The following is a 23,012-nucleotide window of genomic DNA, read 5'->3' as shown; positions in this document are numbered from 1 at the left end:
AAGTGTCCCCTCCCTCTTCTAATTTTGTAAGAATTTGGGAAGAACTGCATATTGGTTCTTCTTTAAGTACTTGATAGAGTTCACCAGTGAAGGCTTTTGGACCCAGCCCTTTTACTTATGTGGGGTGATATCAAATTATTGATTTAATCTCTACTTGCTATAGGTCTATTCAGGTTTTCTTTCTTTTTGAGTAATTTTTGGTAATTTGTGTCTCTTTAGGAAATTTCTGTAAGGTTGGTATTGAGGTATCCTCTTTTATTCGTGATTTAAGTAATTTGAGTCCTCTCTTTTTCTTGGTTAGTCTAGCTAAATATTTTTGTTTGTTTGTTTGTTTTTCGTGTTTTTTTTTTTTTTTTTTTTTGAGACAGAGTCTCACTCTGCCTAGCCTGGAGTGCAGTGGCACAACCTTGGCTCACTGTAACCTCCACCTCATGAGTTCAAGTGATTCTCCTGCCTCAGCCTCCTGAGTAGCTGGGATTACAGGTGCCCGCCCCCACCTCCGGCTCATTTTTGTATTTTTAGTAGAGACGGGGTTTTACCATGTTGACCAGGCTGGTCTCGAACTTCTGACCTCAAGTGATCCTTCCACCTCGGGCTCCGAAGTGTTGGGATTACAGGCGTGAGCCACCGTGCCCAGCCACTAAAAGTTTTTCTTGGTTAGTCTAGCTAAAGGTTTTTGTTCTCATCAGAAAGAGTATTTTTAAGGTGAAGACTTGAGACTGTTGATATGCATAGAATAGAATCCAGAGGAAATGAAGAAGCTGATGATATATGAGAAAAAATGAAGGTCTCCATATTCAAAGGAGAATAGAGGGACAGGTTCAAGAGCCAAGGGAATGAGATTAACCATGGTCAGGAGGTGGGGCGCTTCTTCCTGAGACAACATGGAAAGAAGTAAGGATGGGTACAGGTGGATATGTTTGTTGTTCATATCAAGAATGCTTTCAGCTGCCAATACCAGAAACCTAACTAACAATGGCTTAGATGAATTGACCTGATTTTTCTCACATAACAAGAAATCCCATGATAGGCAACTGTCAGTGTTGGTACAATAGATCAGAAAGATTAGGGCCTGAATCCTTGTGATGCTCTTGGCCTTTCCCTCATGGTCAGCAGTATTGCGGGTCCTAATATCAGGCTTTCAAGTCAGAGTGGAGGAGGAAGGGCAATTTCCATTAACCCTCTCCCTCTTGTCAGGAAAGCAAGCTTCTCAGAAGCTCCCTAGCACATTTCATTTTGTATCTCATTAGTCACAACTGTGTCTCATGGCTATGTCTCGCTGTAAGGGAGTCTTAGAAAGTTAATGTTTAGCTTTTTCAGAATCTCAGTGGTACTGTATGTAGAAGCATGCCATTCTGCTACATGAGGAAACGGAAACTGAAGCATGTTGTACATACGTTTTGTGTGAGAAGAAACTGCAAGGTAATCTGCTGATGGAGTGGAGTAGAGGTATATTGGCAAGGTAGAATAGGCATGTTTTATGGAGCAAGAAAATAAGGCTTTAGAATAATTACAGCGTGGATGTGGGAGAGGGAGCTGGATAAAAAAATAGAAAAAGATAATGTCCAAAGTCATTAGTCTAACTCCAAAGTCTTCCATTATTTCACCCCAAACTAATCTATATAATTCCCTATGAATCTCACCTCTGTGAGGATTAAATATTATAATATGAATTATATCTAGCACAGTGCTTGGTATGTAGTATATAATGTTCACTTTTTAGTGTTAGTGTCTTCTTGCCCTAAGCAAATTATCTTTGTTGCCTTTTAAACAAGGATTTCCATACCCACCTTCATTTATTGCTCACTATTTTCCTATCTAAGGAGCCCCTCTAAAACACATTAAAATTTTTTTGAATTTTATTAAAACACAAATAAATATTTTATTTTTAAATTACTAATATAGGTTGAAGGAATTTCTCATTCTTGCCCTCTCAAAATATTTATTATCCATCCCAGTCATTTGGCATCTATAATAAACCCTCTTGAATTCATCTAACCAGTAGTTATTTTGAGAATTGTCTTCCTATATAACTATGACTCATTCTCTGAACCACCACTTCAGGGCTAGAACGATGTTTATCCTTTTATTCCTGAGTCACATTGCTCAGAAGTACTCTTAAGATTTGGTGCTATGTATACCAAAAGTGCTCAGAATTTGTTTGTTGATCAGTTAGTTCTCATTCTTATAATTTTAGTTCTCATCCTTATAATTTAGGTCAAAGCACGTATCAGAAAGCAGCAACGTCATTCACTTAACATCTTTTACTGACATTTCTGAATGTCTCAAGCCCCAGCTGGATAGAAGATACGCTTATACAGAAGAACCTAAGGTGAGTATTTTGAGGACTCATAAATATTTTGAGGACTCATAAAATATGAGTCCTCATATTTTGAGGACTGAATAAACCTGATTGTTCATTTAACTGATCAATATCTTCTGATTTTAGAGAATTTGTATTGATTTATCATAATATTTTATCTTTACTAAGCAATACATTTGATTTTTTTCCTTGCCAAAGGATTTTTACACAAATATTTCCTCTGTGTTTTCCTTTTGTAGTACCATGGTTCTATATACTGCATTGATTACTGTTTTCAACGACAATGGTGTTCTGGTTTTGGTATGATGACACTTGAAAGAAAAATAGTATTTGATATTACATTTTAGAAGCCTATAATTTTTTTTTTTTTGAGACAGAGTCTTGCTCTGTTGCCCAGGCTGTAGTGCAGTGGCATGGTCTTGGCTCACTACAATTTCCACCTCCCTGGTTCAAACAATTCCCTGCCTCAGCCTCCCAAGTAGCTAGGACTATAGGCGCATGCCACCACACCCTGCTAATTTTTTTTTGTATTTTCAGTAGAGATGGGGTTTCACCATGTTGCCCAGACTGGTCTCAAACTCCTGACCTCAGGCAATCTGCTCGCCTCGCCCTCCCAAAATGCTGGGATTACAGGCATGAGCCACCACATCTGGCCGAAGCCTAGAATTTTTAAAGGGCAGGGTGTTTCCACAGTACAGCTACCCTGATAATGTGGATTTAATGCACTAGTTCTAGAGGAAAACTTCACATTCCCTAAGAATTATACTTTAGGTAGAAACCTTGGCAGTCCTAATACAGTCTGAACACTTAGCTATAATTTTGCGTAACTATTTATTTTATTCTATGCTAATGGTACCCCATTTCTTTTAATTAGTTTTTTTTTCCTACTAAAATAATGATTTTTTTTTTTTTTTAGTTTGGAATGCTGATAGTTAAACATAGTAAAACATTAAATTCTCACTTCAGAATTTGTTTAGCAGGCAGATAGAGAGGTGGAGAAATGGAGAGGCAGTAGGACAAAAAAAGAGTGAGAACCTTACTTAAACCCTAAATTTTTTGTGCCATTATTGTCTTATTACAAAGAAGTAGTCTATGAGTTCTGTAAAACAAATAGCAAAGAGTTAAACTGAATAGTAGATGCCCTTTCATATTCTAAAGTCACTCCTGTGCTTGGAGAAATAGCCAACTTTCTGTGTTTCAAAAATTGTATGAGGGTTGCCAGTGCTGTTGGCAGAGAAGCCTATAAACAGCAAAATTTTATGAGAACTTATACTGCCATTTACACTGTGCAGGCCATGACCTACACAGGGTGAGACTGTCCAAGAGGGACCCCCTAAGGATAGTTAATGAGCTGCACCAAGAGGCCTTAGAGATAGTTCTCATCATAACCCTCTGTAGCTATAATAGCAGCACTTCAAGGCTAAAATAACATTCAATATGTATGAAAGAGGCCACCAGCAGGATTTGGAATACTCCTAAAATGGTCTTACTTTGCCTGAAACATGAAAATAATTGAAGCTGGGAAGTTGTTTCAACATTAAGTTTAAAATCAGATTGGTTTATAATATAATATATTCTGTGGCTATAGTTGGGCTCCACAAATGAATGTTATATGACTCTCAAATGCAAACATACTGCATTAATTACATATATGGTACAAAAATAAAATAGTCCAGTGGGAAAATGACAGCATGGTAGAGTTTATGAAATCCTGTTGTGTAATGCCATAAAAAAATTACTGTGTTTTTGGGTGGATAATAGACTTCTGTTTTGTTATGTAGGTTAAAACGGTGTCAGATGTTGGTGCCTTGGGAGGATTTGACATGGAAAATTTGTTGCAATCTTTGTATGTAGAAAACAGAGCTGGATTCTTCTTTACTAAATTCTGCGAGCATTCAGGAAACAAGGTATAAAAGAATTATTTAAAATTTAATTTTATAATTTTACTTCATTTAAAAATAAGAGACATCGAAATAAGTGCTCACATAATTATATTTGATGTTAAAATTCTCATCTGTGATAAGAAAATTCACATTTAATATTTAGTAAATATTTAAGCATCTCAATTATAATTATTTTGTTCATCCTACAATTACAAATTACAATGAATGGTGGCAAAATTATTTCCAGTTGATATTTCAAAATTAAAAAAAAAAAATCAGTCTTACTTTTGTGAAAATGAAAAGTATTGGCCAGGTGCGGTGGCTCATGCTTGTAATCCCAGCACTTTGGGAGGCCGAGGCAGATGGATCATTTTAGGTCAAGAGTTCGAGACCAGCCTGGCCAACACGGTGAAACCCCATCTCTACTAAAATACAAAAATTAGCTGGGCGTGGTAATGCATGCCTGTAATCCCAGCTACTCGGGAGGCTGAGGTGGGAGAATCACTTGAGCCTGGAGGTGGTTGTTGCGGTGAGCCGAGATCACATCCCTGCACTCCAGTCTGGGTAAGAGAGTGAGACCCTGTTTCAAAAGAAAAAAAAAAGTATTTAACTGGTTCATTTACTAGAGTAATGTTTGGTTCTGCGGTAATATACATTGCCCATATATATCAAAATACGTGGTTACTCCTTAACTGTTAACTAGAATATTTACTATTTTGATGACTAATTATGTGAGAGGCATACATACAAAAATATAATCTTCCAGCAACAGTATCAGTAAATATTTTGTGTGTTGCCAGTTTGTGATAGAAGATTAAAACCATCTTAAATGGAACCTGATTTATGGTAACAGCAAGGAGCTAAACAGTTACTTATATTTGAAATTAGAGCTTTGTAAGAGTTTTAATAATTAGGTGGTAATAATTTATGTACTTTTTCCATCTGTAGTTGTGGAAGAACAGCGTGTACTTTTGGTTTGACCTGCAGGCTTATCATCAGCTTTTCTACCAGGAAACACTTCAGCCTTTTAAAGTATGCAAGCAAGCACAAGTACGTAGTAAATAATACTGGTTCGATGTGAAGCACTAAGTACACAGAGAAATGAATATTGTGTCCAGTCCCAAACAAGAGATATCTGGGATCGCAGGCAAAAAGGCAGCAATTAAATTGTTGCCATGGGATTACTTTATTTAAGTGTCAGCAGAATATTATTTTATAATATGATTTGTGAGTTTTCAGTTTTCTCTTTTTTATTTGGTTTGCTTTATTTTCTCTTGCCAACTACTTGTTCTTCTGACAAAGAACGTCTCTCTCTCTTTTTTTTTTTTTTCTCTAATTTATACCTTTTTGGTTTGGTTGTGAGTGATTTAAAAGAAAACCCTGAGAATGGACATGTAATGAATCATTGAAGTGATTGGGAGCAGAGACATTGACCAACGTTGCTCTCTGAGCTTCCTGCAGATATCAGCTATTGGACATACTAGGCTGTTGACTTGGTATGAGCAGGAAAAGATGTTGACTGAGTATGCAGTGCAAGCCCCATGTAGTTGTTCAGGCTTCAGTTCTGCATGGCGTAGGAGACAGACACTCAGGGAGTAGAGGAAAGAATGTTTCAAGACCACCCTGAAGCCAAATAGAGGAGGAAAGAAAAAAAAAATAGACGGGGAAGAACAGAGGATTCTCGTAAAAGGAGACAGAGAAAATAGCCTCTTTTGTGGGGAAGAAGGAAAGGGAACAGAATTGTGACTCAAGCTGACTTATTTTCGCAGTTTTTTATTTTCAGGCTCTTCTGTTCTTTTTTGGAGATGGCTCTCCAAGCCTAGAAAAGTGCTAATCACTTCTATATCTGTTCACCGCTTAAGTGATTCTTACAATCCAGAATAACTGCATTCCAGAGGACCTCCCCCTGAACAATGCTAAGGAAACTAGCTTCATCATTTTATTTATTATCTTATCATCTTATTTGATGTATCATAGTGTACCGCTGAATGTTCATAGTTACTTCCCCCACCCTGACTCTGGCATTAGTAACTATACTTTGTAAATCATCTGACAAAGTTTTGTACTTTTTACTGTGAGAATAAGGACTTCAGCTCCTACATAGCCCATATCTGTCTCCATGAAATCATGAAATTATATCTAATTTACTAGCACCATTTCTGAGACCACACAGTTGACTGTTCTGTTTGTTAATCCTTTACCTGTAATTCTCTATTTATCCTCCTCCTCCTAACCTATTGCCCCTGTCTGTTCAAGTACAATGCATTACTTTTTTATGTTTTCACTACTACAAAGAGTATTCCTCCAAAAATCTTCAGCTGCCCAATCAAGTGAGTTTTTTCCTTAATAATTTTCATATTTCCATGACCTTGTAAAAGAGAAAATTCTATTTGAGCTTGGTTTACTTGTTAATTATTAGTAATAAATGATTGTAAAACCACACAGTTTTGGTTACTTGAAGGTGGATGATTCTGTTTTGGGATTTTCAAGGTCTGTAAGGTGTTTATCTTTTCCTAGGCTCTCTTTTGGATAATTAAAGCAGAGTGAGAGGAAAACAATGGAGACATTTGCTTTTAGGAATGAAGAAAGATAAAAGAAGCAAATCTATGGTTTTTTTGTTTTGTTTTGTTTTGTTTTTACATACTTGCTCTTTGCATCTATAGTTATTTTACTTTGTCTTACTTTTGTATTTATTTACATTTTTAGAGACAGGATCTTGCCTTGACACCCAGGCTGGAGTGTAGTGGAGGGATCATAGCTCACTGCAGCCTTGAACTCTTGGGTTCAAGGGATCCTGCTGCCTCAGCCTAAGTGCTGGGATTACAGGCATGCACCATCGTGCCCAACTTTATTTTTCTGGTTAGAGAAGCAATTGTCTAAATTGATTTAGGTTTTAATTATCCCAGGTTTCTGTGACTTCAGATACAAGAACTGCCTGTACTACTATAATCCTAGAGATTCATTTTATGGTATGAAATGCTATTTGTTTCTTTATAATAGATATATGATTCTCTTCAGGGGTAAATTTACAGTTCAGATGTTTGGATAGATAATGCCAATGGCAGAATACAATAAACTGGACTGTGTTAAAATTGCTATGGGCCAAGTGTGATGGCTCATGCCTGTAATCCCAGTACTTGGGCAGGCTGAGGCAGGAGGATTGCTTGAGCCCAGGAGTTCAAGGCCAGCTTGGACAACAAAGTCAGACCGCATATCTATAAAAAATTTAAAAAGTAGCCAGGCATAGTGATGTACACCTGTAGTCATAGGTACTGGAGAGGCTGAGGTGGGAGGATCGCTGGAGCCCAGGAATTTGAGGCTGCAGTAAGCTATGATTATACCATCACACTCCAGTCTGGGGGGCAGAACAAAACCCTGACTCAAAATAAATAGATAAAGTTTCTATGAACTTGATTTTATATTGTTTTCAAATATCTGCCAAGTTGTATGCTAGGAGACCGAGATTGGATTTCAAGAGACTTACATGATTTTCTATACATAAACCCTGACATTTTATTGCCCCATGAAATATTACAGAAATATCTTTATTCAGGCTAGATAGGGAAGGGCATATCAGTAACAGTGATTAGCATGACTAAAGAGTCCAAGAGTTTGAAGTAGTGTCTTGGGTACGCCCTGAATATTTCATCACATGGCTTCAAAATAGACTAGTACACAGTTGGAAACCAATTTAAATGGTGTTGGCAAGGATAAAGGGAATCACCACCATAGTGTAGAGATATCTTTGACCCTAGCAACAGCTTGCCAAGGAACAATATACCACTGCTAAGATTTGGAGACTGGATTGTTCCTATAGACAGTTCTACAGTTGTTGTTGTTTTTTAATTTGGAGATTTTTCTTTTATTTCAATTTTATTTTTTCTTTTAAAAATTTTTTATTATATTTTAAGTTCTAGGGTACATGTGCACAATGTGCAGGTTTGTTCCATAGGTCTATATGTGTCATGTTGGTTTGCTGCACCCATCAATTCATCATTTACATTAGGTATTTATCCTAATGCTATCCCTCCCCCAGGCCCCCACCCCCTGACAGGCCCCAGTGTGTGATGTTCCCTGCCCTGTGTCCAGGTGTTCTCATTGTTCAATTCCCACCTGTGACTGAGAACATGCGGTGTTTGGTTTTCTGTCCTTGTGATAGTTTGCTGAGAACGATGGTTTCCAGCTTCATCCATGTCCCTACAAAGGGCATGAACTCATCCTTTTTTATGGCTGCATAGTGTTCCATGGTGTATATGTGCCACATTTTCTTAATCCAGTCTATCATTGATGGACATTTGGGTTGGTTCCAAGTCTTTGCTATTGGGAATAGTGCCACAATAAACATACGTGTGCATGTGTCTTTATAGCAGCATGATTTAAAATCCACTGGGTATATACCCAGTAATGGGATCACTGGGTCAATGGTATGTCTGGTTCTAGATCCTTGAGGAATCGCCACACTGTCTTCCACAATGGTATAACTAATTTACACTCCTACCAACAGTGTAAAAGTGTTCCTATTTCTCCACATCCTCTCCAGCACCTGTTGTTTCCTGACTTTTTAATGATCACCATTCTAACTGGTGTGAGATGGTATCTCATTGTGGTTTTGATTTGCATTTCTCTGATGACTAGTGATGATGAGCATTTTTTCATGTGTCTGTTGCCTGCATAGATGTCTTCTTTTGAGAAGTGTCTGTTCATATCCTTTGCCCACTTTTTGATGGGGTTTTCTTTTCTTGTAAATTTGTTTGAGCTCTTTGTGGATTCTGCATATTAGTCCTTTGTCAGATGGGTAGATTGCAAAAATTTTCTCCCATTCTGTAGGTTGCCTGTTCACTCTGGTGGTAGTTTCTTTTGCTGTGCAGAAGCTCTTTAGTTTAATTAAATCCCACTTGTCTATTTTGGCTTTTGTTACCATTGCTTTTGGTGTTTTAGTCATGAAGTCCTTCCCCATGCCTATGTCCTGAATGGTATTGCCTAGGTTTTCTTCTAGGGTTTTTATGGTTTTACATCTAACATTTAAGTCTTTAATCCATCTTGAATTAATTTTTGTATGAGGTGTAAGGAGGGGATCCAGTTTCAGCTTTCTACATATGGCTCGCCAGTTTTCCCAGCACCATTTATTAAATAGGGAATCCTTTCCCCATTTCTTGTTTTTGTCAGGTTTGTCAAAGATCAGATGGTTGTAGATGTGTGGTGTTATTTCTGAGACCTCTGTTCTGTTCCATTTGTCTATATCTCTGTTTTGGTACCAGTATCATGCTGTTTTTGGTTACTGTAGACTTGTTCTTTTTTTTTTTTTTTTTTTTTTTTTTTTTTTTTTTTTTTTTTTTTTTTAAATTTATTTATTATTATTATACTGTAAGTTGTAGGGTACATGTGCATAACGTGCAGGTTTGTTACATATGTATACTTGTGCCTTGTTGGTGTGCTGCACCCATCAACTCGTCATTTACATCAGGTATAACTCCCAATGCAATCCCTCCCCCCGCCCCCCTCCCCATGATAGGCCCCGGTGTGTGATGTTCCCCTTCCCAAGTCCAAGTGATCTCATTGTTCAGTTCCCACCTATGAGTGAGAACATGCGGTGTTTGGTTTTCTGTTCTTCTGATAGTTTGCTAAGAATGATGGATTCCAGCTGCATCCATGTCCCTACAAAGGACACAAACTCATCCTTTTTTATGGCTGCATAGTATTCCATGGTGTATATATGCCACATTTTCTTAATCCAATCTGTCACTGATGGACATTTGGGTTGATTCCAAGTCTTTGCTATTGTGAATAGTGCTGCAATAAACATACGTGTGCATGTGTCTTTATAGCAGCATAATTTATAATCCTTTGGGTATATACCCAGTAATGGGATGGCTGGGTCATATGGTACATCTAGTTCTAGATCCTTGAGGAATCGCCATACTGTTTTCCATAATGGTTGAACTAGTTTACAATCCCACCAACAGTGTAAAAGTGTTCCTATTTCTCCACATCCTCTCCAGCACCTGTTGTTTCCTGACTTTTGAATGATCGCCATTCTAACTGGTGTGAGATGGTATCTCATTGTGGTTTTGATTTGCATTTCTCTGATGGCCAGTGATGATGAACATTTTTTCATATGTCTGTTGGCTGTATGAATGTCTTCTTTTGAGAAATGTCTGTTCATATCCTTTGCCCACTTTTGGATGGGGTTGTTTGTTTTTTTCTTGTAAATTTGTTTGAGTTCTTTGTAGGTTCTGGATATTAGCCCTTTGTCAGATGAGTAGATTGCAAAAATTTTCTCCCATTCTGTAGGTTGCCTGTTCACTCTGATGGTAGTTTCTTTTGCTGTGCAGAAGCTCTTTAGTTTCATTAGATCCCATTTGTCAATTTTGGCTTTTGCTGCTGTTGCTTTTGGTGTTTTAGACATGAAGTCTTTGCCCATGCCTATGTCCTGAATGGTACTACCCAGGTTTTCCTCTAGGATTTTTATGGTATTAGGTCTAACATTTAAGTCTCTAATCCATCTTGAATTAATTTTCGTATAAGGAGTAAGGAAAGGATCCAGTTTCAGCTTTCTACTTATGGCTAGCCAATTTTCCCAGCACCATTTATTAAATAGGGAATCCTTTCCCCATTTCTTGTTTCTCTCAGGTTTGTCAAAGATCAGATGGCTGTAGATGTGTGGTATTATTTCTGAGGACTCTGTTCTGTTCCATTGGTCTATATCTCTGTTTTGGTACCAGTACCATGCTGTTTTGGTTACTGTAGCCTTGTAGTATAGTTTGAAGTCAGGTAGCGTGATGCCTCCAGCTTTGTTCTTTTGACTTAGGATTGTCTTGGAGATGCGGGCTCTTTTTTGGTTCCATATGAACTTTAAAGCAGTTTTTTCCAATTCTGTGAAGAAACTCATTGGTAGCTTGATGGGGATGGCATTGAATCTATAAATTACCTTGGGCAGTATGGCCATTTTCACGATATTGATTCTTCCTATCCATGAGCATGGTATGTTCTTCCATTTGTTTGTGTCCTCTTTTATTTCACTGAGCAGTGGTTTGTAGTTCTCCTTGAAGAGGTCCTTTACATCCCTTGTCAGTTGGATTCCTAGGTATTTTATTCTCTTTGAAGCAATTGTGAATGGAAGTTCATTCATGATTTGGCTCTCTGTTTGTCTGTTACTAGTGTATAAGAATGCTTGTGATTTTTGCACATTAATTTTGTATCCTGAGACTTTGCTGAAGTTGCTTATCAGCTTAAGGAGATTTTGGGCTGAGACAATGGGGTTTTCTAAATATACAATCATGTCATCTGCAAAGAGGGACAATTTGACTTCTTCTTTTCCTAACTGAATACCCTTGATTTCTTTCTCTTGCCTGATTGCCCTAGCCAGAACTTCCAACACTATGTTGAATAGGAGTGGTGAGAGAGGGCATCCCTGTCTTGTGCCAGTTTTCAAAGGGAATTTTTCCAGTTTTTGCCCATTCAGTATGATATTGGCTGTGGGTTTGTCATAAATAGCTCTTATGATTTTGAGGTACGTTCTATCAATACCGAATTTATTGAGCGTTTTTAGCATGAAGGGCTGTTGAATTTTGTCAAAAGCCTTTTCTGCATCTATTGAAATAATCATGTGGTTCTTGTCTTTGGTTCTGTTTATATGCTGGATTATGTTTATTGATTTGCGAATGTTGAACCAGCCTTGCATCCCAGGGATGAAGCCCACTTGATCATGGTGGATAAGCTTTTTGATGTGTTGCTGAATCCGGTTTGCCAGTATTTTATTGAGGATTTTTGCATCGATGTTCATCAGGGATATTGGTCTAAAATTCTCTTTTTTTGTTGTATCTCTGCCAGGCTTTGGTATCAGGATGATGTTGGCCTCATAAAATGAGTTAGGGAGGATTCCCTCTTTTTTCTATTGATTGGAATAGTTTCAGAAGGAATGGTACCAACTCCTCCTTGTACCTCTGGTAGAATTCAGCTGTGAATCCATCTGGTCCTGGACTTTTTTTGGTTGGTAGGCTATTAATTGTTGCCTCAATTTCAGAGCCTGCTATTGGTCTATTCAGGGATTCAACTTCTTCCTGGTTTAGTCTTGGAAGAGTGTAAGTGTCCAGGAAATTATCCATTTCTTCTAGATTTTCCAGTTTATTTGCGTAGAGGTGTTTATAGTATTCTCTGATGGTAGTTTGTATTTCTGTGGGGTCGGTGGTGATATCCCCTTTTTCATTTTTAATTGCGTCGATTTGATTCTTCTCTCTTTTCTTCTTTATTAGTCTTGCTAGTGGTCTGTCAATTTTGTTGATCTTTTCAAAAAACCAACTCCTGGATTCATTGATTTTTTGGAGGGTTTTTTGTGTCTCTATCTCCTTCAGTTCTGCTCTGATCTTAGTTATTTCTAGCCTTCTGCTAGCTTTCGAATGTGTTTGCTCTTGCTTCTCTAGTTCTTTTAATTGCGATGTTAGAGTGTCAATTTTAGATCTTTCCTGCTTTCTCTTGTGGGCATTTAGTGCTATAAATTTCCCTCTACACACTGCTTTAAATGTGTCCCAGAGATTCTGGTATGTTGTATCTTTGTTCTCATTGGTTTCAAAGAACATCTTTATTTCTGCCTTCATTTCGTTATGTACCCAGTAGTCATTCAGGAGCAGGTTGTTCAGTTTCCATGTAGTTGAGCGGTTTTGATTGAGTTTCTTAGTCCTGAGTTCTAGTTTGATTGCACTGTGGTCTGAGAGACAGTTTGTTATAATTTCTGTTCTTGTACATTTGCTGAGGAATGCTTTACTTCCAATTATATGGTCAATTTTGGAGTAAGTACGATGTGGTGCTGAGAAGAATGTATATTCTGTTGATTTGGGGTGGAGAGTTCTATAGATGTCTATTAGGTCTGCTTGCTGCAGAGATGAGTTCAATTCCTGGATATCCTTGTTAACTTTCTGTCTCGTTGATCTGTCTAATGTTGACAATGGAGTGTTGAAGTCTCCCATTATTATTGTATGGGAGTCTAAGTCTCTTTGTAAGTCTCTAAGGACTTGCTTTATGAATCTGGGTGCTCCTGTATTGGGTGCATATATATTTAGGAGAGTTAGCTCTTCCTGTTGAATTGATCCCTTTACCATTATGTAATGGCCTTCTTTGTCTCTTTTGATCTTTGATGGTTTAAAGTCTGTTTTATCAGAGACTAGTATTGCAACCCCCGCTTTTTTTTGTTCTCCATTTGCTTGGTAAATCTTCCTCCATCCCTTTATTTTGAGCCTATGTATGTCTCTGCGTGTGAGATGGGTCTCCTGAATACAGCAGACTGATGGGTCTTGACTCTTTATCCAGTTTGCCAGTCTGTGTCTCTTAATTGGAGCATTTAGTCCATTTACATTTAAGGTTAAGATTGTTATGTGTGAACTTGATCCTGCCATTATGATATTAACTGGTTATTTTGCTCATTAGTTGATGCAGTTTCTTCCTAGCCTCGATGGTCTTTACATTTTGGCATGTTTTTGAGATGGCTGGTACCGGTTGTTCCTTTCCATGTTGAGTGCTTCCTTCAGGGTCTCTTGTAAGGCAGGCCTAGTGGTGACAAAATCTCTAAGCATTTGCTTATCTGTAAAGGATTTTATTTCTCCTTCACTTATGAAACTTAGTTTGGCTGGATATGAAATTCTGGGTTTAAAATTCTTTTCTTTAAGAATGTTGAATATTGGCCCCCACTCTCTTCTGGCTTGGAGAGTTTCTGCCGAGAGATCTGCTGTGAGTCTGATGGGCTTCCCTTTGTGGGTAACCCGACCTTTCTCTCTGGCTGCCCTTAAGATTTTTTCCTTCATTTCAACTTTGGTGAATCTGGCAATTATGTGTCTTGGAGTTGCTCTTCTCGAGGAGTATCTTTGTGGTGTTCTCTGTATTTCCTGGATTTGAATGTTGGCCTGCCCTACTAGGTTGGGGAAGTTCTCCTGGATGATATCCTGAAGAGTGTTTTCCAACTTGGTTCCATTTTCCCCCTCACTTTCAGGCACCCCAATCAGACGTAGATTTGGTCTTTTTACATAATCCCATACTTCTTGCAGGCTTTGTTCATTTCTTTTTCTTCTTTTTTCTTTTGGTTTCTCTTCTCGCTTCATTTCATTCATTTGATCCTCAATCGCTGATACTCTTTCTTCCAGTTGATCGAGTCGGTTACTGAAGCTTGTGCATTTGTCACGTATTTCTCGTGTCATGGTTTTCATCTCTTTCATTTCGTTTATGACCTTCTCTGCATTAATTAGTCTAGCCGTCAATTCTTCCACTTTTTTTTCAAGATTTTTAGTTTCTTTGCGCTGGGTACGTAATTCCTCCTTTAGCTCTGAGAAATTTGATGGACTGAAGCCTTCTTCTCTCATCTCATCAAAGTCATTCTCCGTCCAGCTTTGATCCGTTGCTGGCAATGAGCTGCGCTCCTTTGCCGGGGGAGATGCGCTCTTGTTTTTTGAATTTCCAGCTTTTCTGCCCTTGAGGTCCACTCCAGACCCTGTTTGCCTGGGTATCAGCAGCAGAGGCTGCAGAAGATAGAATATTTCTGAACAGCGAGTGTACCTGTCTGATTCTTGCTTTGGAAGCTTCCTCTCAGGGGTGTACTCCACCCTGTGAGGTGTGGGGTGTCAGACTGCCCCTAATGGGGGATGTCTCCCAGTTAGGCTACTCAGGGGTCAGGGACCCACTTGAGCAGGCAGTCTGTCCCTTCTCAGATCTCAACCTCCGTGTTGGGAGATCCACTGCTCTCTTCAAAGCTGTCAGACAGAGTCGTTTGCGTCTGCAGAGGTTTCTGCTGCTTTTTTGTTGTTGTTGTTGTTGTGTAGCTGTGCGCTGTCCCCAGAGGTGGAGTCTACAGAGACCGGCAGGTTTCCTTGAGCTGCTGTGAGCTCCACCCAGTTGGAGCTTCCCAGCAGCTTTGTTTACCTACTTAAGCCTCAGCAATGGCGGGCGCCCCTCCCCCAGCCTCGCTGCTGCCTTGCCGGTAGATCACAGACTGCTGTAATAGCAATGAGGGAGGCTCCGTGGGCGTGGGACCCTCCCGGCCAGGTGTGGGATATGATCTCCTGGTGTGCCTGTTTGCTTAAAGCGCAATATTGGGGTGGGAGTTACCCGATTTTCCAGGTGTTGTGTGTCTCAGTTCCCCTGGCTAGGAAAAGGGATTCCCTTCCCCCTTGCGCTTCCCAGGTGAGGCGATGCCTCGCCCTGCTTCAGCTCTTGCTGGTCGGGCTGCAGCAGCTGACCAGCACCGATCGTCCGGCACTCCCCAGTGAGATGAACCCAGTACCTCAGTTGAAAATGCAGAAATCACCGGTCTTCTGTGTCGCTCGCGCTGGGAGTTGGAGACTGGAGCTGTTCCTATTCGGCCATCTTGCTCCGCCCCCCAAGGTTATTATTGTTATGTGTGAATTTGATCCTGTCATTATGATGTTAGCTGGTTATTTTGCTCATTAGTTGATCCAGTTTCTTCCTAGCATCGATGGTCTTTACAATTTGGCATGTTTTTGCACTGACTGGTACCGGTTGTTTCTTTCCATGTTTAGTGCTTCCTTCAGGAGCTCTTGTCAGGCAGGCCTGGTGGTTACAAAATCTCTTAGCATTTGCTTGTCTGTAAAGGAATTTATTTCTCCTTCACTTATGAAGCTTAGTTTGGCTGGATATGAAATTCTGGGTTGAAAATTCTTTTCTTTAAGAATGTTGAATATTGGCCCCCACTCTCTTCTGGCTTGTAGTGTTTCTGCCAAGAGTTCTGCAGTTTTTTTTGACATTACATACTTGCTTCAGTGAGAAGGCACTACTAGAGAATGAAACAGACCTGGGGACTACTGTCTTTTGTAACTTGTGAAATCTTTCAAATAAGCTATATCCTAACAAAAATTATGCATTTAGAATCTATCACTCTCCCTAGCATGCATAATGATATTTAAATAAAAATAAGTAAACGTATGAAACAAAACTTTAAACATGTTCAAGTATACACACACTCACACACACATACACACACACACACCAAATTTTAAAGATAAGAAATGTAGGGGGGCAGTTCCAAGATGGCCGAGTAGGAACAGCTCCAGTCTACAGCTCCCAGCGTGAGCGACGCAGAAGACGGGTGATTTCTGCATTTCCAACTGAGGGACCAGGTTCATCTCACTTGGGCATGTCGGGCAGTGGGTGCAGGACAGTGGGTACAGCCCACCGAGCAAGAGCCGAAGCCTCACCCAGGAGCGCAAGGGGACAGGGAATTCCCTTTCCTAGCCAAGGGAAGCTGTGACAGACAGCACCTGGAAAATCGGTTCTCTCCCACCCTAATACTGTGCGTTTCCAAGGGTGTTAGCAAACAGCACACCAGGATATTATATCCCACGCCTGGCTTGGAGGGTCCCACGCCCAATGAGCCTTGCTCATTGCTGGCACAGCTGTCTGAGATCTAACGGCAAGGTGGCAATGAGGCTGTGGGAGGGGCTCCCGCCATTGCTGAGGCTTAACTAGGTAAACAAAGCAGCTGAGAAGTTCAAACTGGGTGGAGCCCACCTCAGCTCAAGGAGGCCTGCCTGCCTCTGTAGACTCCACCTCTGGGGGCAGGGCATAGCCAAACAAAAGGCAGCAGAAACCCCTGCAGATTTAAATGTCTCTGTCTGACAGCTTTGAAGAGAGTAGTGGTTCTCCCAGCATGGAGTTTGAGATCTGAGAATGGACAGACTGCCTCTTCAAGTGGGTCCCTGACCCCCGAGTAGCCTAACTGGGAGGCACCTCCCAGTAGGGGCAGACTGACACCTCACACGGCCGGGTACCCCTCTGAAACGAAGCTTCCAGAGGAATGATCAGACAGCAATATTTGCTGTTCAGCAATATTCACTCTTCTGCAGCCTCTGCTGCTGATGCCTAGGCAAACGGGGTCTGGAGTGGACCTCCAGGAAACTCCAACAGACCTTCAGCTGGGGGTCCTGACTGTTAGAAGGAAAACTAACAAACAGGAAGGACATCCACACCAAAACCCCATCTGTACGTCACCAACATCAAAGACCAAAGGTAGATAAAACCACAGAGATGGGGAAAAAACAGAGCAGAAAAGCTGAAAATTCTAGAAAGCAGAATGCCTCTCCCTCTCCACAGGAACACAACTCCTTGCCAGCAATGAAACAAAACTCAACGGAGAATGACTTTGACAAGTTGAGAGAAGAAGGCTTCAGACAATCAAACTTCTCCAAGCTAAAGGATGATGTTCGAACCCATCGCAAAGAAGCTAAAAACCTTGAAAAAAGATTAGACAAATGGCTAACTAGAATAACCAATGTAGAGAAGTCCTTAAAGGACCTGATGGAGCTGAAAACCATGGCACGAGAACTACGTGATGAATGCACAAGCTTCAGTAACCAATTTGATCAACCAGAAGAAAGGGTATCAGTGATTGAAGATCAAATGAATGAAATGAAGTGAGAAGAGAAGTTTAGAGAAAAAAAGAGTAAAAAGAAATGAACTAAGCCTCCAAGAAATATGGGACTATGTGAAAAGACCAAATCTACGTATGACTGGTGTACCTGAAAGTGACAGGGAGAATGGAACCAAGTTGGAAAACACTCTGCAGGATATTATCCAGGAGAACTTCTCCAACCTGGCAAGACAGGCCAACATTCAAATTCTGGAAATACAGAGAGCACCTCAAAGATACTCCTTGAGAAGAGTGACCAAGACACATAATTGTCAGATTCACCAAAGTAGAAATGAAGGAAAAAATGTTAAGGGCAGCCAGAGAAAACGGTCTGGTTGCCCACATAAAAACTCTCAATAAATTTGGTATCATGGGATGTATCTCAAAATAATAAGAACTGTTTATGACAAACCCATAGCCAATATCATACTGAATGGGCAAAAACTGGATTCCCTTTGAAAACTGGCACAAGACAGGGATGCCCTCTCTCACCACTCCTATTCAACATAGTGTTGGACATTCTGGCAAGGGCAATCAGGCAGGAGAAAGAAATAAAGGGTATTCAATTAGGAAATGAGGAAGTCAAATTGTCTCTGTTTGCAGATGGCGTGATTGTATATTTAGAAAACCCCATCGTCTCAGCCCAAATCTCCTTAAGCTGATAAGCAACTTCAGCAAAGTCTCAGGATACAAAATCAATGTGCAAAAATCAGAATCATTCCTATACGCCATTAACAGACAAACAGAGAGCCAAATCATGAGTGAACTCCCATTCACGATTGCTACAAAGAGAATAAAATACCTAGGAATCCAACTTACAAGGGATCTGAAGAACCTCTTCAAGGAGAACTACATGCCACTGCTCAACAAAATAAAAGAGGACACATACAAATAGAAAAACATTCCATGCTTATGCATAGGAAGAATCAATATTGTGAAAATGACCATACTGCCCAAAGTAATTTATAGATTCAATGCTATACCCATTAAGCTACCACTGACTTTCATCACAGAATTAGAAAAAACTACTTTAAACTTCATATGGAACCAAAAAAGAGCCCGCATTGCCAAGACAATCCTAAGCAAAAAGAACAAAGCTGGGAGCATCACGCTGACTTCAAACTATATTGCAAGGCTACAGTAACCAAAACAGCATGGTACTGGTACCAAAACAGAGATATAGAACAATGGAACAGAACAGAGGCCTCAGAAATAACACCACACATCTACAACCATCTGATCTTTGACAAACCTGACAAAAACAAGAAATGGGGAAGGATTCCCCATTTAATAAATGGTGCTGGGAAAACTGGCTAGCCATATGTAGAAAGCTGAAACTGGATCCCTTCCTTACACATTATACAAAAATTAATTCAAGATGGATTAAGAACTTCAGTGTTAGACCTAAAACCATAAAAACTCTAGAAGAAAGGCAATACCATTCAGGACATAGCATGGACAAGGGCTTCATGTCTAAAAAACCCAAAAGCAATGGCAACAAAAGCCAAAATTGACAAGTCGGACCTAATTAAACTAAAGAGCTCCTGCACAGCAAAAGAAACTACCATCAGAGTGAACAGACAACGTACAGAATGGGAGAAAATTTTTACAATCTACTCATCTGACAAAGGGCTAATATCCAGAACCTACGAAGAACTCAAACAAATTTACAAGAAAAAAACAACCCCATCCAAAAGTGGGCAAAGGATATGAACAGACACTTCTCAAAAGAAGACATTTGTGCAGCCAACAGACACATGAAAAAATGCTCATCATCACTCACCATCAGAGAAATGCAAATCAAAACCACAATGAGATACCATCTCACACCAGTTAGAATGGCGATCATTAAAATGTCAGGAAACAACAGGTGCTGGAGAGGATGTGGAGAAATAGGAACACTTTTACGCTGTTGGTGGAACTGTAAACTAGTTCAACCACTGTGGAAGCCAATGTGGCAATTTGTCAAGGATCTAGAACTAGAAATACCATTTCACCCAGCCATCCCATTATTGGGTATATACCCAAAGGATTATAAATCATGCTGCTATAAAGACACATGTACACGTATGTTTATTGCAGCACTATTCACAATAGCAAAGACTTAGAAGCAACCCAAATGTCCATCAATGATAGACTGGATTAAGAATATGTGGTACATATACACCATAGGACACTATGCAGCCATAAAAAGGGATGAGTTCATGTCCTTTGTAGGGACATGGATGAAGCTGGAAACCATCATTCTCAGCAAACTATCACAAGGACAGAAAACCAAACACTGCATGTTCTCACTCATAGGTGGGAATTGAACAATGAGAACACTTGGACACAGGAAGGGGAACATCACACCAGGGCCGGTCGTGGGGTGGGGGGAGGGGGGAGGGATAGTATTAGGAGATATACCTAGTGTAAATGACGAGTTAATGGGTGCAGCACACAAATATGGCACATGTATACATTTGTAACAAACCTGCACGTTGTGCACATGTACCCTAAAACTTAAGGTATAATCCAAAAATATATATTTGACAAGGTAAAAAAAAAAAAAAAGAAATAAGAAGGGGGAAAAAAGAGTCTACAAGAAGTATTATATGGAAAATGTAGGAATTAGTGAATGAAGAGCTTAGGTAAGAATGAAATGGAAATGAGAAATAAGAGAATTGCTAGGTAAATCCACAGCACTTTTACCACAAAGTGCTATTTAATATAAGGAAATTCTTGCAGCAGTGTCAGATTTTTGTCTTATTGGATTGGACATCAGGGTAACACACTGTTATTTTAATATATCATCTAGATCAGAGGCTATATGACATAGAAGGCAAAAAACATCACAGAATGTGGCATTGAAGGACATGAATTATTTACATTCTCCTAGTTACTAGCTGGGTAAACTTTGTGAGGTCAGTTAGTTTTAATAGGTCTTGGTTTCATGTTCTGTAAAATATGGATAGTGATAATGTTTTACATTTTGTTTCCCTCTACTGGTTTGGAAGTTACATATTATATTTCTCTTTTTACCCTTACAGTTTTGACATGTATACTGAAATCCATGAAGTCTAAAATTAATCGTTATCTTCATCCTCCTCTCAAATAAATCAAGGATCTTAGAACACTTTAATTCTACCATACCTTGCCCATTTTCCATATAATTTTTGTACATTATTTTTGTTAATTTTGGCTTTTACCCTCCTAGTAGTCATCATTACTTTTTTAATACTGTCAATGTTTGTGTCAGTTTATTCACAAATTCCTTGCTTGCTTTTGCTTTTTGTGTCATAATCCTTCCTTTCAGTTTAATTCCTGAAGAATATCCTTTAGTTGTTTTTCCATTAGGGCTTACTAGTGGTAGACCCATTTATTTGAAAATGTTTATTTTATTCTCTTATTGATGATTTAGCTGAATATAGAATTCTAGGTTGACAGTTTCCTCTTACCACTTTGAAAATCCTGTTTTATTGTTTTCTGCCTTCCATTGCTATCATTGAAGAGTATGCTGTTGCTCCTTTGTAGGAGGATTTTTTCCTCATATTTACTTTTACAGTCTTTTCTTTGACTTTGGCATTCTGTATTTCACCTCAGTGTGTTTACCACTGGAAGATTTTCAGGGGCAGTAACATGCATGGAGCTGTCATCTCCTATGATAACAATGCCTTCTTCTGGGATTCCTCCTGAAGCACCTGCCTGAGCCTGTTTTACAGTTAACTTTTTTAATAAGTAGGAGTACATTTTAAAAAAAAGATAAAAAATATAGTGTAGTAAATACATAAACCAGTAATATGATCATTTATTATCATTATCAAGTATTATACTATACATAATTGTATGTGCTATACCTTTATACAACTGGCAGTGCAGTAGGTTTGTTTACACCAGCATCACCACAAACATGTGAGTAATACATGCGCTACAATGTTACTAGGTAATAGGGATTTTCCAGCTCCATTATGTTATGGGACCACCATTGTATATGTGGTCCACCATTGATTGAAACAATTTTATGCAGCACATGACTATATATTTCATGTCACTCTTAACCTCTGTTTCAGGTTTTTCCACCTTTGAATATCTGTGTTGTATGTTTTAGATTGAAATAGATCCATTTTCTTTGTACTGTTTTTCAGTTCATATATTCTTCAGATTTCATTCTGCTCTTTAACTTACCCATTGAGTTAAGTCATTTTAAGATTATGTTTTTGTATTATTAAACATTATATTTGTGTTTTACAAAATTTCCTGGGGTTTTTTGGTCTTTTTCCTCATTTTAAAATTTCTTTTAAAAACATTTTTATTTTGCTTTAAGTCCCAGGATACATGTGCAGAGCATATAGGTTTTTTACATAGGTATACACATACCATGGTTTCTTTTTTTTTCCTTTTCTTTTTTTTTTTTTTTTTTTTGAGACGGAGTTTCGCCATGTTGCCCAGGCTGGAGTCCAATGGCATGATCTTGGTTCACTGCAACCTCTGCCTCCCCAGTTCAAACGATTCTCCTGCTTCAGCCTCCCAAATAGCTGGGATTACAGGCATGCACCACCATGCCTGGCAAATTTTTTGTATTTTTAGTAGAGATGGGGGTTTCACCATGTTGGTCAGGCTGGTCTTGAACTCCTGACCTCATGTGATCCGTGTGCCTTGGCCTCCCAAAATGCTGGGATTACAGGCGTGAGCCACCATGGTTTCTTTTTTGATGTCTTTAATCATTTTAAACATGTGTTATAGTTTGTAGCTTCTGTCATAACAGTATTATCACAAAATTTGTGACTTAAAGCAACACACATTATTATCTCATAGTTTATGTAGGTCAGGATTCTGGGCACAGCTTTGCTGGGTTCTCTGTAAGGTCTCAGCCAGGGCTAGTATCTCATCTGGGGCTCGACTGGGGAAGGATCTGCTTCAGTGTTCACATGGTTGTTAGCAATATTCAGTTTCTAGCATCAGAATTGGATTGGACATCAGGGTAACACATCGTTAGACTGATGGCCTCAGATTTTTGTTGGCAGTCAGCTAGAGGCCACCCTTAGTTCTGTGTCATATGGCCCTCTCCATATGGCAGCCCACAATGTGGCAGTTTGCTTCTCTAAACCAGCAAAGGGGAGAGTTTCTTAGCAAGACAGGCATTGCTATCTTATGTAATGTAACCATATACATGTAATCACATACAAATAATCACCATTGCTATATTCTCTTGATTAGAAGCAGCCACATGTTATGCCCATACTTGGTGGTAGAGGGTTATGAAAAGGTATGAATACCAGGAGATACTGTTTTCATGGGGGCCACCCTAGAGCCTGGCTGCTATAGTATTCAATAATTCTGTAATTTGTAGTTCTTGGAAGAACTAATTCTGCTATTTATTAGTTCTGCTGACATGGTGGATTCTTTTCTGATGTGTTTTGTA

At 39.3% G+C, this 23,012-nt stretch overlaps 1 protein-coding gene across 3 annotated transcripts in view; it reads left to right on the top strand.

The window, feature by feature from the left end:
* RGS22 (regulator of G protein signaling 22) overlaps nt 1-23,012 on the top strand; it is a 152,880-nt gene that overhangs the window by 63,752 nt on the left and 66,116 nt on the right. For all 3 annotated transcript variants that reach the window (XM_025393995.1, XM_025393994.1, XM_025393993.1), the window contains 3 exons: nt 2,218-2,332; nt 4,105-4,230; nt 5,155-5,256. In XM_025393995.1, coding sequence (XP_025249780.1) covers nt 2,218-2,332; nt 4,105-4,230; nt 5,155-5,256 — 343 coding nt within the window. The remainder of the gene's footprint in view (nt 1-2,217; nt 2,333-4,104; nt 4,231-5,154; nt 5,257-23,012) is intronic.

Source organism: Theropithecus gelada, chromosome 8, assembly GCF_003255815.1.
Source record: "Theropithecus gelada isolate Dixy chromosome 8, Tgel_1.0, whole genome shotgun sequence".
NCBI lineage: Eukaryota > Metazoa > Chordata > Mammalia > Primates > Cercopithecidae > Theropithecus > Theropithecus gelada.
The sequence above is the reverse complement of the archived record's forward strand: the minus strand, read 5'-3'. Positions and strand labels throughout refer to the sequence as shown.